The following is a 14,449-nucleotide window of genomic DNA, read 5'->3' as shown; positions in this document are numbered from 1 at the left end:
TCCAGCAGGAAATTTTATTTGGTTTTCCGTTACACTCCTTCAGTTTGGCCAATTCTAGCAACTCAGCCGTCCATTGGTGCTGGCCCAGCATAATCAGACAGTCGTGGTCAGAGGTGAGGCGAGGGTTTATTGAGGCCGAAGCGATGCCGGCCAAATTGTGGCCTCCCTACGCTGGTTCGTGAGTCTCATTATGGGAAAATCCCAGTTTTCCGTGGTGACCACTGTTTACCAAACGGGCGCCACGCCAGCTTCTGTGGTCGTTACCTCAGCGGGAAAGGAATGCAATACCGGACACTGGAGTAATTGGAAGGTTGGTCCGTTTGCTAGTGCTGGTGGTAGTGGTGGTGGTGCTGGTTTGCGATTGTTCGTCTACTTCGACCGGCCATTAGTGGTGCACCTCTGTGCTGCTGCTGCATCATGGTAATGCATGGTATTATCACGGATTATCTAAGAGTGCAATCCAATAGTCGGCCACCACGTCTTGAGTTCCGCGTGGGGTTAGGCAAAAGTTTCGCCCAAGAAAGCACAGACACATCATCTCCCCCTCTCCGTTGCCGTTAACCGTTTCTGTCCTCCGGTTTGAAGAGATTTTTTGTCTTTTGAAGAGCTTTCTAAATTGAAGCTTAGTTTTGTGGCTGCCAGCAAGAGAGAGAGAGAGGGGAAGAGGCGGGGTGTCACATGGCGCTGAGCGCGCGATGATGCTATCACGATGCAAACAATTAAACGCGTCTGGGCCACCTTTCCCTACCCGAACGAACCATCTTTGCCGAACGACGAGAAAGCTGACTGCTGTTTTGCCAATCAAACGCGGGATGCGTTCCATGGTGCGTGGTGGCCATTCGCAGGCCGGCCGGGACACAGGTGTATTCAATTTAACCTTTAACCTCTATTGCCACTCGATCGTCGTTCGCATCGATCCGCAATCTCGATGACGATCCTAACCTTCAAAATGTGCGCAGCAGCAGCAGCAGCATCACACTCGGGCCCACTGCTGGCGGCAGGTTGTATGCGGTGGACCACTGGTGAAAGGGACGATAAAAAGGGAAACATAAAAACAATCCAAACCACGCTCCAACGACGGTCACCATTCCCGGAGCTAAGCACAAATAAGAAGAGCGGTAGAAGCGGCCGCCAGATGATCGCCAGCACCGTGATGTGGGATTGCAAACTCCCGGTTTCTCGGCGTGATGCAATCCTTACATCCCGCATCGCGCACACACGCACGCACGATTGTGCCCCGGTGTGGCCATACTGGACGTAGAGGCAGGCGACGATCACGTAGGCCGTGAAATGTCGACAAACGTCGTCGTCGTCCAGCAGCATACGCCATCTTTTCCTGTCTTGCATATCGCGGTGTACTTGGATCGGCTGTTCCGTCTGCACGGTACAGGAAGACTGCCCAGCCTGCTTGTTCGCTAACCGTCACATCCTTCTCGACTGCTGCACCGGGCCTCGGAACGGACGTACGGGATGATGATAATTTACGATTGCATCACGACGACTCCTCCACCACCTTTTCCTCGGCCAGGCCGCTGGGCGCTTTCGGGCTTCAACGGCGGTCGATTCTTCCACTTGCCCCCGACTACCGACCCCACTACTAAATTGTACCCCGAACCGAGGCTATCGAGAGGGTCTTCTTTCTTTTGCCTTCACCGAGGGCGCGGGAAATTTTATTTGATTTTCTTTTTGCGCTTAACCATCGCGCGAAACGCGAAAGTCACGGAGGGCAGGACAGGCGAAAAGATGGCAAGCCTTGCGCTGCGAGTGGTGGGTCCGTGCCATTTCACACCATGCACCGTTTCCCTTTGCCTCCTCTGGTGGCCGTGCGATTGCAGTGCGATCCCAGTTTGGCATAGGTCATGCAACAAAAAGCGTACTAGCGCTGCAGCATAAAACAATAAAGGCTTGTCCCATGCAGCCCAGGGCCAAACGGTGTCGGTCGATCCGGTCCGGAACGATGGATGGATGGCCATTCTTTTTCTGCTTATTTTAAGAGCACGAAACCAGTTCGGAAGATCGCATTTGTCGGTGACCCCCACCCTAGGGAGGGGAGGGAATTTAAGGTGGTGCACCGGTGGTGGACGAACGGTGCTGAACTCCGACATTTAGACCGTTGCCACTTTCCTTTGCCCACGAACCCCCAAATACGGTGTGAACGATGAAACGCAACGCAACCTTTTGAACCGATGAATTGATCCAATTTTTTGGGGGAGATCATTTCTGCACCTCTACGCCCATTCCGCACAGGTGCCGATGACATGCCGTTGACGGTTTCGGAAATTGCAGATATTATGGATGCCGGACCATGTTAATGGCCATCGTTAAGCGCTATTAGGTAATGCAAATGTGTGCTCCCGTTCGCGCCTTTTGGTCGTGGTGGGAAACAGAGAGAGAGAGGGGGGAAGGGCATGGCAACCATCGTTTGGGATGAATGCCCGGATGGCATTAACCATCAAGGGTGAGCGGACTGCTAAGTTGAACAACTTCACGGCCCGTTTGATGAATAGGCATGGGCAGAAGAATGACAAAAGGGTGGTGCATTGGGAAATAGTTTTCCGAGCAAGAATTGGAATTGGGCGCGCTCTACGAGCGGTTAGTAGTGGGGTCACGTGACCGTTGCGATGACCGCTTTGTGCTCTTGCAGAGTAGGGCAATGGAGAGATTTTGCTTTCTTGTACGAACTCAACAATTTCATTAAAGTCGCCACAAAGCATGCAATCAATATTCTTTAATTATTTTACTTTTTGCCAATAGGTGTGTTCGAATAATTTAATGCTATTGAGTGAACGTTTTCCAAAGTAACACAGAGGTTCTAGATTGCACTTCGCAGTGCACCAATATTTGTGGCCCAAATCAATGTCAACTTTTCATCAGGAAACTCATTTTTTCCTACGATATTAAAATCATGACAAATCTTCTAGGGTTAAGCAGTCTACGCCATCCCTTGAACGGTCCAAGCATTACGTATAAAACTTCAATCTTTGAAGAATTGTATGCGGAATCAATCCAAGATGGCCTCTCAAACAGTCTAACTATATTAAAAGTACCTCAATGCTCTTTTAGTAGCTAATTCCATATTGTGCACAAAGATTCATAAAAAGCACCATTGATAAAAAAGAAAACTTATTTGTAGGTTCCACCGAGATTTGAACTCGGATCGCAGGATTCAGAGTCCTGAGTGCTAACCGTTACACCATGGAACCGATGAATCATGTGGTAGTTAGACCTCAATTTATCCTATACAAAGCTAACAAAGAGTATAATTTCAGGGGCTATTCGGGTGCCGATTTTACCTTTCTTTTTTTTTATCCGAGCCTTCGATTTTTTTATTTGAACAGTGCTCTAGCATCTACATAAATGTTTTACTTAGTGAAAAGGGCCAGGCTTTTATTAGTGGCTGAGGCATAACTGTTTGGGAAAACGTAGCAGCCTACAATTCCTTATTAAAATACTTCCTCCAGTGACTGGATTCTGTATATGAATACAACATTAAGGAGTTTTTTTATATAAGCAGAGCATATTAAACACGGTAACACCCAACACTTCAAATATATTTTATAAGAACTCTGATGTCCTTTCCTTGAAAATCCCACAGTAAACTTACAGTAGACAAGAGATATCGCTTGCTTTCCGACAAACGACTTCTGGCCATATTTCTGTTGGTGAAAGGTGTTAGGATAGATTTTGTCTCAATTGAAGTCGCTTGATATTCATGTATTTCCCAAAAACGAATTGCAGTTCTCTTTATTTTTCGTACGGCGTAAATAATCAATATGAAGAATTACAGCTACACTAGAATAAATTCTATGCCGACAAGTTATCAGGTAAAAACGTTCTCGCTCATCTGCACCACGCGCTCCACACAACTGTCTACCTCTAGTACTCGCAGCAATCCACGGTGGTCGTTTGTAATGTTTCTTGTTAAAGCACTATCCAGTTGAAAAAGTTCTACATTCACCCCTTAGTCACAGATCTAACACAAACACACTTCCTTGTATATAGACTCACAGGTAAACAGTTTCAAAAAGATCGATGGCCAGGTTTGTACATTTTGCAGTGCCGATATCGTATTGTTTTTTTTCTTTTTCTCCATTTCAACAACTGCCATGCTATTACGCGATGGAATCTTATGTCCACTAACATCTTGCGGTCACTGCCGGTTAGAGGCTACAATTATCTGATCTGTGCGTTTACTGTGACCCACAATGAAGCTCGCATAAGTCAAGAAGGCATTCTTGCTGCCAATGTTTTAAATTCATTTTTCCATTATTCCAGTCACATTCAGCTAATTGTAGTTCTTTGCTTGTGTTTTTGTGCCGATAGCTCGACAGATGTGCCTCTGTTCCGAAGTTTTCACTAACCGTACTACCCTGTCCGTATCGCTGGCAGCGAATATGTTTAATAGGCGAAACACTAAACACTATCATGGCCGTAAACTAACTGTTCTACTTTTTGCTGTTCATTACAGCCGCTCCCACCAATAAAACATCTTTCTCTTTCTGTCTCTTTGATTCTTTCTACATTTCCGTTTCGTAGTATATATTTTTTGATTGTGCTTGTTGTTGTATTGAAGTATGTGAATAGTAAAACAAAAGGGAAAACTTAAAACGCTACTTGCGACCAATTAAATCGATTTGTCTTCGTCATATCCAGCCACATTATTGTTAAGCCCTTTTTAGCCATTTTCTGATTAGTCTCTACTTTATTTCCGGTTTATTAACGCTTGATCTAAATTCAAAAGAAAGCAGTGCATTGCGCGCATCAAATTTTGCTGTTCTGTTTCCAAAAAGTAAACTTCAATTATAAATGTATTTTTATACGTGTTCCATACCTTCCAATATGGCTCGTATAGTATAGTTAAGTTGATTCCGAATAGGGAAAAACCGCGGCAAAAGGGATCGAAAATAAACTTCTTAGAAAAGGTAACAGTTTTTTCCCTTTTGTTACCGATCACGAATCATGTTCGTGTGACGATACAGTATGACGACTTTCCTCTCGTCCAAAGTAAAATTTATCGAAAACCTCTTACCGGTTCTTTGAAGTAAAGGAGGAAACAGATCTTATATACTATCGGCACTTTGGAGAAATCTTTCGAATATGCACTTGAGAACTACCCTGCGCTGTCACTACTATTCTAGAGTCTACGAATTCGCGCAAAGTAGCCATTTGGTGCCCTCTCGCGATAACTAAACTCGGCAACTAGCTAAAAGAAAATGAAGCGGAACAACAACTGGTAACCGGTGAACGATTCGGGCTTGCTTTATGGGGCCGCCGCCGGTGCTGCCTCCGCCACCGCTGTCGCTGATTCCGTCGAAACGATCTTCGGCTCGGCTGTGTAAATAACAAAAATAAAACCCCGGGGATAGGTTAAAAAGTGAGTCGTAGTGCCGCTTTAATAATATGAATCCGAAAACGACGACTACTCGAGTAGATTCTCACTTACCGATCGAATTGATCTTCTCAACAGCGCTGTCTTCTTTACGATCGCAATCAACACTATTGCTCTCTACTTTACTGACGGTTTCTTCTACTTTAGCCAATGAATTATCCGATCCAACGATTGGAGTTTTAATAGAAGCTGCATCTACTTCGGAAGCAGCATCCTTCGGCTTCACAACAGTTTCTACGTCGTTCTTTGCGGACGCTTCAGTAACAGTGCTAGCCTGGATCGTCTCCTGCACTTCTTTTTCGGCTGGTACTTCCGCTGGTGCTGCTTCGGAGATGATCGGGGTCGCTACCTCGCCGTTAGCCACAACTTCCGTTGGGGCATCCGGGGCTACCGGTGTCTCCTTTTCATCCACTTTAACATCATCTTCCTTCTTCGTTGGTGTGGATCCTGCAACGGTTGCGTCCACATTGTCGGAAGCTTTCTCAGCCGGGTCAACAACAGCTTTGGGCTGCTCCACCACGCTTTCCGGAGCCTCTACCGTGCTCTTCTGTGCGTCTACTTCCATCGCTTCCGAAGGCGGTTTGTCAATCGTCGTTTCCTCAGCGGATGGCTTCTTCGTCTCACTACCATCATCTTTCGCCACTATCGCTTCTAATTCACTCGGTAGCTTTTCATCCTGGACTTTCGTAACAGTTAACGAAGAATCGGAAGATGGCTTCGTTTCCGACGTGTCGTTAGCAACGACTTTTTCGATAACATCCGCCGTTTCCTTGGGTGAGGATACTTCTTCCTGCTTCTGGCTTTCCTCGCTGGCCTTCGGTGTGTCTTTATCCTTGACCACGGGTGCTTCTTCCTTTGCTTCACTGGTGACTTCACTGGCCGTGTTGACCACAGTCGCAGGAGGGGCAGCATCAGTTTCCATCTTTTCGGAGGATGTGTCCTTCGATTTCGCAGATGTTTTGTCTACTTTCGGCTGTTCTTCTTCTTGAAGATCAATCTTTTTTGGCTCGGCTACTTGACCACCTCGCTTCTTGGGAGTAGACTTGCTGGTAGCTTTCTGTGAGTCCGCCGCTGATGATGGCGATGCCTTTGATGCTGTTGCGATTGTGCCTCGAGCGCGCTTAGCAGGCGGTGTTGCCGGCGTGGTCGGTGGTGTTGCTGTGACACCGCGAGCGCTCGATCTCGTCCGACGACGCCCATCTTCTAGGTCCTCCGTGCTAACACCGAGCGTTTTCAGCAACTCTTCGCTTTCCTTCTGGAATGCATCCGCCTTCCGTTTTGGCGTGCGCTTTGTCTAGAACGGAAAAACGGGATGACCTTAGGATTAGTGTGTCTCGGTTCTCCCCTCCCAACATTCGAGCCGGAAAGTAAGCATTCTGAAAGCTAAACATGTGATCTGTGTGTTTCTTGTTTCACATCTTCACGCTGCGATAGTTCTCAACAATGCAGGGCGGCCAACCATGCCCTAGCTAGCTATGAAAGTTGATACGCATTTACAGATTATGTTTTATCACAACGCGATGGGCTGTCTAATGCGGGGTGGTTTAACAAGCAACTATGTACACTCGAAATCGTTCTCAATTCAGCCTCGCTCCCACATGTACACGTGGTTGCGCCACACATGAAACGTGGGCACAATGGTGGTAAAGCACGCCACATCTGGCGGCCTTGATTCGTACCACACCCGTTTTCCCGCCGTAATAGCAATCGACGATCGAACGCGCAACTTTGGCGATGCAACATACATCCAAGCATGCAAAGCTGACTACCCAAGAATGAAAGGCTACCTCAAGTTTTCATCGCTCCTAATTGGTTACAATGCCTCGGTTGCCGCGATGATAGCGATATTTTAAAAATATACGGTCACAATCATCCAAAAGTACGTCTTGGTGCGGTTTGAATTGTTTTCAAAACCACACTTGAAGAAAAGCCCCCTCGAGTTGGCGGGACCCGATTGGTGATAGGATTTATCTCACGGCGCTTCTCACAGCATGAGATTGCTCATTGCGCGCCCAGACTTGTCTCGCAACACGCACACATTTGCAATGGCCGTTTCGTGTGTGAGGGGGCATTCGGGATTTTGATGCACAAACCATCGAAGGCATTAAAATTATCATTGACCTCATAATGGCACAATAGAGAAGGCCGTTGAACCATAAGTCGGTTTCTCGCTTATTTCCGTTTAATTCCGGTACCCGCAAATGGTGTCGTCGGCTGTGGCTGGCAAGGTGATGTTTGGTTTTCGTCATAATTGACACACACACTCACACCGGCACACGCACAAAGTATAATAAGTACCGAGGGAGGAAAAAATGGCAAATTTCACGCTGCCACGGCCACCGTCGCCACTTGCGTGGGAATGCACTTTGGCCATATTACGCACTCGCTATCGCAGCACCCATCCGTGAAGGTCCTTAAACTCCGCTGTTCACTTACCGGTGTTCCGTGGGTCGGAACTTCCTCAACCGGCTTCGCGCTAGAATCCGACATTTTCCTTTGCAACTCGCTTGAACAACACACGCACGAACATGTACCGTCACGTTCTTCGTTCGGATAGTTGGCCAAAGTGGAAAACCCCGATGTTGACTTGCACGGATTCGCTTTGTCAGGTGCGCTGTTGGTTCTACGAAAAACGCACAATCTGGGGGGAATGAAAAGGCTGAAAAGTGGAAATCACACGGTGCAACACGAGAAAATTCACGGGAGCGTCGTGTAAGCCACCGCCGTCAACAAACGAAAAAATCGAGTTGCCTCGTTCGAGCAGAGGTGTACGTACACGGCGCTTAGTGTGTGGGGTTTAATGAAGCTGGTGTGCGTGCTGTCCTATTTTCCGGCAGTTTCGAACACGTCAAATCTGCCCGAAACGCGATCCCGCGTTCCTAAATCCCGAAATCGGACAAAAATCACCGGAAAAAGTGGAAAAATCGGGAAATCGCTTCGGAAATTTTGTTAGGTGACTCGTATTGCAACGGTACAAACACTACATGCTCAGGTACAAACCACGGCGTGTATTGGCGAGTATTGGTAAACAGTGGCTAGCTGCACTACTCTTCATCGCTATGCTGTCCTGTCCGTATCCTGGCTGGAAGCCCAGCCGCCAGGATAAACCAGCTCATCCGGATCGCTCTCGTGTTGATCCTCTCGTTTTCTTGAACAATCTTTAGGTGTGCTCATCAAAGGAAGGCATCTTCGCGGATGACGTTGGCGTAGCTAGCTTCTGCCCTGGATCGTGTAGAACGCGTTATCGTTACCGGACAGCCGCAAGTACGAGCATAGTTCACTGTAGATCGTCACCTCTTTTGGGATCCTTTTTTCCATTCACTACTACCGTCGTCGTTCTCGTTTGAAAAGAATCCCCGGAAAAGTGCAAGAGTCTTGGAAAACCGCAACCGACAGCAGCGTGAAACGAACCGCAAAAAGACGGAGCTGATATTACGGGAAAGGATTCCAAATCTTTTTACAACGCTGTGGATATAAATCAACTGCACTACTTCGGCCGTCAGCCGGGTGTCTCCGAAGGTAACCTTCGTCGGAAACCGTTGATCGACAGTCACTCTGGCAAGCTTCCAGATTGGTGTTTCTGCGAGAATCTGTAGCATTAACGATCAAACTCTTCTTCTAGTCATCATCACGACAAATTCTCCTTCAGTTTTTATTACGGATATCCTTTTAACCCAAATGGAACGAAAAAATTGCGTCTAGCCGGACGAACTCACATTCGGACCATCCGAATCCGTGCAGTAAGTACCTTCCATCGAAGAAGTTATCAAGCGGGAGAAATTGGCATGGCGTTTGCTTATCGTTTCAGTTATTTAAGCTTTAGCAAAACCTCTGGAAATGCTGGTTGCATACGTTTAAAGTTTACGGAGCACGGTCACAGATAGAATAGTTTCATTGACCGGTCTGTTCCACTGTGTGTGTGTGTTCCATCTTAATAGTCTTCCCGGGGAAGTTGTTGGTACAATTTAACACTTGGCAGTGAACTGGAAAAACGCAAACATGGAGAATCTCCTGCGAGGATCGGGTTTCAGCGAAACGGCTATGCTGTTTACAGACGAAAAAATAGCAAACGCCCGTACCAAGGTATGGGATTCTCTAAGCTGATACGGATTGATGGTCACCGTTGCTCATATCTCGGGTCCTTTCTTTCCTCAGATCGTTGAAGCGCTGAATGAGTCGCAAACAGCTACACCGGCGGCCAAGTGTGAGATCATCGCGAAACTACAGGAACTACTACTGCACTCGGATGTTGAGCTGCTGAACGAGTTCCTCGAAAATATCCTTGTACTAGCGCACGATTCGAACCAGGACGTGCGGAAGGCGATTGCTGGGTTCATAGAGGAGATGTGCAAACAGCACATTGCGCTCCTGCCCAAGGTGGTCGGCGTGCTGTTTACACTTCTGCGTGACACGTCTCCAAATGTCACCAAGCGAGTGATACAAGGCTGTGGATCCATTTACCGGTTGGCGCTCCAGTGGATCTGCTCGCTCGACGACATCCCAGAGGAGGTAGAGCAAGCCTGGAACACTCTCTGCCTAGTCAAGGCTTCCATACTGGACATGATCGATGATAACAATGACGGTATCCGGACGAACGCGATCAAATTCCTCGAGGGGGTCGTCATACTACAGACGTATCCGGATGAGGATAGCATGAAGCGAGAAAATGATTTCTCTCTCGAAGATGTGCCCCTCACGATGAAGCTGATCCGCCGGCGCAAACTGGAAGATGAAGCGACGAAAATTTTTGAGCTACTGCTCGAGTTCCACGGTGCAATGCACATTTCCTCGGTCAATCTAATCGCCTGTACCGGTACGCTGTGCATCATTGCCAAGCTCCGTCCCACGACGATGACTCGCGTAATCGAAGCACTGAAAAACCTGCACTCGAACTTACCCCCGACGCTTACCAACTCGCAGGTTAGCTCGGTGCGGAAGAACTTGAAAATGCAATTCCTGAATCTACTGAAACATCGCGCGAGCTACGAACATCAGGCATCGATCGCGCAGATTCTCGTCGATCTCGGTGCTTCGAACGGCGAAATTACGCGCGCTATACCCAAGATGGACAAGCAAGAAAAACAGCGACGTGCCAAACGGGCACTGGAATCGGCGATGGCCGGCTCTCTCCAGCAGGCCGCGAAGCGCTCCAAAATGGCCGAGCAGGAGGTAAAGCGCAGCGGGGATAAAGAGACGGACGGAAAGCAATCGGGACGAACGATGGAGATAGATATGGATGAGCTCAACGAACAGAAGACGCGCTCCACCAAACTGAACGAACAGTTTCTAGTGGAGACTCTGCAAAAGGTGGAACAGGTGGTGCAGCTGGTTATCAACAATATGGATAAGGTGTCCGAGCAGACGCTGCAGGCTTCGAAACCTACCGCCACGTTGACGGTGGAGCAATACATCCAGAAGATTGCACACACGTTGGCCGTACAGATGAGCGACCTCAAAGTCGGCCCTGGAGCATCCGCCTTTACCAAGGAACCTCCGATGAAGGTGCGCATAAGCGATGAAGAGGAGAAAAGTATTATCTTGGCCGGTAAGCGAAAGGTCGGCGGTGATACCGCTTCGACCGAGCAACCGGACGCCGAAGATGGACAGCAGGATGTACTACCCGGTGGCGAAGGTGCTGAAGAGGACGACGATGATGAAGCCCTTTCGGAGGACGATCGCCAGAAATTGGAGGCAACGCGTAAGCTGCGAGAAACGCTCGAGCGTGTCAAGGGAGGGACGACGGAACCGAAGCTTCGGCAGCGCATCAAAATGCCAAAGCTGTCGGAAATTACGAAGCCCCTACCAAAGGCAACCAAGGAAACGTTCCTCACCGATGCCGTCACGCGGATACTGCGCGCGGAACGGCAAGCGCTCATCGGTGGAGTGAGCGTGCAGCGACAGCGCATCATAACCGCCTTCGGTGCATCGTTCGTCGCGCCCGTCCGGCAAGTGATACTCGATCACATTCTAGAGGATTTGCCCAAGCGCATCGAGCTTGCCTTTGCCTGGCTCTTCGAGGAGTACAGCCTGCTGCAGGGTTTCGCGCCCTTCACACACGTAAAACACGATAATGGGCCACAGTATCCCTACACGCAGCTACTGGTGCAGCTCGTCAGCAATCTGATGGAACGACCAAAGGACGTGTTTCGACCGAAGGAGTCACTCCTAAAACGTCTGTACCTCGAGGCACCACTTATGCCCGCCGAGGCAACCGAACTATTGGTACGTATGTGCGAGCTTGAAGAACTGGCCGATTGTGGGATGCAAATAGCGAAAGATTTGCTTATTCGTCGACCACCACGGGAACGGACCTACCTCAACATTCTGCTCCGCTATGCGTACCACGAGAACGGGCCGATTCGCGAGAAAGCGATCGAGTACGTGATGAACGTGTTCGCGGTACACCGGGTCCTGACGGAGGATATTGAAGCGCGGGCTCTCGAGTGGCTCGCCTACTTAGAGCAGGAAAATCCCCCGGAGGTGATGTTTGCTGCTGAGTATGGCCGAGCGGAACATCCGCGCACGTGGAATGAAGAGCTGGCGAAGGTGTGCCTGGCACTGTTTCTCGAGGTAATGGTCTACGATCAGACGCTGTTACAGCGCTTCTCGGAGGTGTACATTGGAGCCAACTCTGAGATGAAGCGAGCCGTGATTCGTGCGATCGAGGGTCCGATTAGGAAGATCGGACCCGATAGTGAAAACCTGCTGCGTCTGATCGAACAGTGTCCGAAAGGTTCGGAAACGATCATCATCCGTATCATTTACATTCTCACTGAAAAGAGTAAGTTGGCGTTACTATGGCAATTACCTTGCAGATTGATGGGACTCTTTCATCTATCGTTTATCTTTCCACCTGTCCAGCTCTACCTTCACCGGAACTTGTGGAGAGGGTCCGTACGCTTCACCACACGAAAGTATCAGACGTCCGTTTACTGATCCCCGTTATCAACGGGCTAACGAAGAAGGAGATCCTAAACGCTTTACCGAAACTGATCAAGCTGAATCCGGGAGTAGTAAAAGAGGTGTTCAATCGTTTGCTCGGTGTAGGGGCCGAGTTCGGTAGTACGGAGCTACCGCTCACTCCAGCCGAGTTACTAGTCGCTCTGCATACCATCGAAACGAGCAAGGTGGAACTAAAGTTCATCGTGAAAGCTACCTCACTCTGCCTGGCAGAAAAGGATGTGTACACGCACGATGTGCTCGGTAGTGTGATGCAACAGCTGGTTGAAATGACACCGTTGCCCACGCTGCTGATGCGTACCGTCATTCAATCGCTCACGCTACATCCACGGCTGTTCGGATTCGTCACGAATCTACTGCAGCGGCTCATCTTGAAGCAGGTCTGGAAGCAGAAGGTTGTCTGGGACGGATTCCTAAAGTGTGCCCAGAGGCTGACGCCCCAAAGCCTGGGCATTCTTATTCAGTTACCGGCACCACAGCTACAGGATGCACTCAACATTTGTCCCGAATTCCGGGAACCGATGCTAGAGCACGCGAGAGAAATCATGGAGCATCAGATCGGTCACGTTTCGCAACCGATCATGGACGTGTTGCTAGGCATTTCGCCTTACTCGGCCACCGAATCGAACGATCTTCAAATTGTGGTAAGCGTAGTAGGCTGCGCGCGTCCCGTCGGTGGAATCCAACAAGTTTCTATTCTTATGAATGGCACGTTTCAATTTTCTCGGTTTTATAGGGAAATTACAGCGAAGATGCACCAATGTTGTCTCATCTGCCGGTAAAAATCAAACAGGAAAAAAAGGAAAAAGACACCGAACCACCAGCGGCAGCGACGCCACCAGTCGCCAGTACCGCTACACCTTCTTCGAAGGACTAACACGAATTGATGCAGTGTGAGGGACGTCGTTAGCAAACTGTTACTTTGATTGATAATGTTGTGGCTCCAAACAAACCATTCGATCTCGTTCCGGTTGGTAATACATCGTTTCTCAACATTCTGAAGAAGCGAAACAGAAGAACTCGCGTTTCGCGTTTCCTTTCCATTTCTTATCTATATGATCCTTTGAGAAGCAACAAATGACGGACGGCAGAATTTGTTAAAATTTTAACTGTATATTTTACATTTTATAACACGTTTCGTTAAACGTGATGTGTTGTTTGTTTTCACTTGAACGATTCCTTTGGTTTTGACCAGAAAACGTTACAATCTAGAATGTGTTTAATACTAAAAGAAAACAGGAACCAAAAACCCTCAACAAGCAACGTCTATTATTGCACTAGCGATTGGAATGCGTATCCTCGTCGCCACTTGCTTGCTCTGTGCCGCCGGATCAACCCGAGGCACCCCCAGTAGCGGTCACGTTTTCGGCCACTTTGCATAGCTTCGTACAAAGCACGCTGGCTTTGTTGAGCATGTCGGTGACCGTCGACAGTACCTTTTGCCACTCGAGCATTTCGTCACTGTAGCGCGTTTCTTGCTGCTGGAAGATCATTAGCCAATCGTTTCGCGTTCGAACGCTTTTAGCAAGCAGCAACGAATCGAGCTCTTCGATGTGGTCTAGCCGTGATACGCGCTCAAGGTCCTCCATCTGCAGCAGCTTCCGGTAAAGTGCCAGGTTAACGCAGATCAGCAACAGCAGCATAATGGCAACAAGCCATCGACCTCCGGTGGCTTTTGGTGGCGTTGGTTGTACACTGCCCTGGATAATACCCGGTCTTACCGAGCCCACCAATCGCAATGGTTGCTTAGTTTTCGTATCGACTGCTATCGCGATCGTTTCCTCGATTCCCAGTCCCCCTTTGCTCTGGCCGTGGGCAGATCGGCGTGTTCGTCGTCCCTTGCTCTTTGCCGGTGGAATGCAGTACTCACTCTGCAGGTTGCGCAACAGCGAAGTGTAGAAGTCCTCCAGTCCGACCCAGGTATTCTTTTCGATGAATCCCTTCACGAAGCCAAAGATCGACTTGCGGTAGTGGACCTGAGCGTGCACCGAGAAAACCGTGTGATTGTCGACCGTGCGGGACATGCAGTAGTGCTGCGTCACGTAGAAGCTGTCGGCGTACGGAATTCCTCCCTGCACCGCCGTCACGTCGATCGCGTAA

The 14,449-nt window shown here is 48.8% G+C and overlaps 3 protein-coding genes and 1 non-coding gene across 6 annotated transcripts in view; 1 reads left to right on the top strand and 3 right to left on the bottom strand.

Annotated features, from left to right (window-relative positions):
- Positions 1–3,131: 3,131 nt before the first annotated feature.
- On the bottom strand, positions 3,132–3,203 carry Trnaq-cug (transfer RNA glutamine (anticodon CUG)). The gene has a single exon. It is a non-coding gene; the product is annotated as a tRNA-Gln (tRNA).
- Positions 3,204–4,672: 1,469 nt separating this feature from the next.
- Positions 4,673–8,120, bottom strand: LOC125949337 (hepatoma-derived growth factor-related protein 2). The gene is made up of 3 exons (XM_049676300.1): positions 7,826–8,120; positions 5,444–6,683; positions 4,673–5,331 (listed from the first exon to the last, which is right to left on the bottom strand). The coding sequence occupies exons 1-3, from the start codon at positions 7,877–7,879 to the stop codon at positions 5,261–5,263; spliced, it is 1,365 nt and encodes a 454-aa protein (XP_049532257.1). The 5' UTR covers positions 7,880–8,120; the 3' UTR covers positions 4,673–5,260.
- Positions 8,121–8,254: 134 nt separating this feature from the next.
- On the top strand, positions 8,255–13,310 carry LOC125949248 (symplekin). 3 transcript variants are annotated; one of them, XM_049676105.1, is made up of 8 exons: positions 8,255–8,381; positions 8,554–8,653; positions 8,741–8,908; positions 9,012–9,129; positions 9,207–9,472; positions 9,545–12,170; positions 12,251–12,993; positions 13,086–13,310. In XM_049676105.1, exons 5-8 carry the CDS (start codon positions 9,389–9,391, stop codon positions 13,224–13,226), a joined length of 3,594 nt encoding a protein of 1,197 aa, XP_049532062.1. In that variant the 5' UTR covers positions 8,255–8,381; positions 8,554–8,653; positions 8,741–8,908; positions 9,012–9,129; positions 9,207–9,388; the 3' UTR covers positions 13,227–13,310. The 3 variants fall into 3 exon arrangements, with proteins under 3 accessions (XP_049532062.1, XP_049532060.1, XP_049532061.1); XM_049676103.1 differs by having other exon boundaries at positions 9,198–9,472; XM_049676104.1 differs by having other exon boundaries at positions 8,554–8,908; positions 9,198–9,472.
- A 291-nt stretch (positions 13,311–13,601) lies between these two features.
- Positions 13,602–14,449, bottom strand: part of LOC125949354 (protein Aster-B-like) — a 1,429-nt gene continuing 581 nt past the window's right edge. The window contains exon 1 of the mRNA XM_049676320.1: positions 13,602–14,449. This exon is cut by the window's right edge and continues 581 nt beyond it. Coding sequence (XP_049532277.1) covers positions 13,681–14,449 — 769 coding nt within the window. The 3' untranslated portion in view covers positions 13,602–13,680.

Source organism: Anopheles darlingi, chromosome 2, assembly GCF_943734745.1.
Source record: "Anopheles darlingi chromosome 2, idAnoDarlMG_H_01, whole genome shotgun sequence".
In the NCBI taxonomy this organism is placed as follows: domain Eukaryota; kingdom Metazoa; phylum Arthropoda; class Insecta; order Diptera; family Culicidae; genus Anopheles; species Anopheles darlingi.
The sequence above is the reverse complement of the archived record's forward strand: the minus strand, read 5'-3'. Positions and strand labels throughout refer to the sequence as shown.

What these genes read in the sequence shown, in the direction of transcription:
- LOC125949337 (XM_049676300.1), bottom strand. Translation starts at nt 7,879, where the DNA reads ATGTCGGATTCTAGCGCGAAGCCGGTTGAGGAAGTTCCGACCCACGGA. An exon ending in TTCCGACCCACGGAACACCG is followed by an intron (nt 6,684 to 7,825) that starts GTAAGTGAACAG and finishes TTTCCGTTCTAG; the next exon opens with ACAAAGCGCACGCCAAAACG. An exon ending in TGAGAAGATCAATTCGATCG is followed by an intron (nt 5,332 to 5,443) that starts GTAAGTGAGAAT and finishes TTATTTACACAG; the next exon opens with CCGAGCCGAAGATCGTTTCG.
- LOC125949248 (XM_049676105.1), top strand. Translation starts at nt 9,389, where the DNA reads ATGGAGAATCTCCTGCGAGGATCGGGTTTCAGCGAAACGGCTATGCTG. An exon ending in TTACATTCTCACTGAAAAGA is followed by an intron (nt 12,171 to 12,250) that starts GTAAGTTGGCGT and finishes CCACCTGTCCAG; the next exon opens with CTCTACCTTCACCGGAACTT. An exon ending in CGAACGATCTTCAAATTGTG is followed by an intron (nt 12,994 to 13,085) that starts GTAAGCGTAGTA and finishes TCGGTTTTATAG; the next exon opens with GGAAATTACAGCGAAGATGC.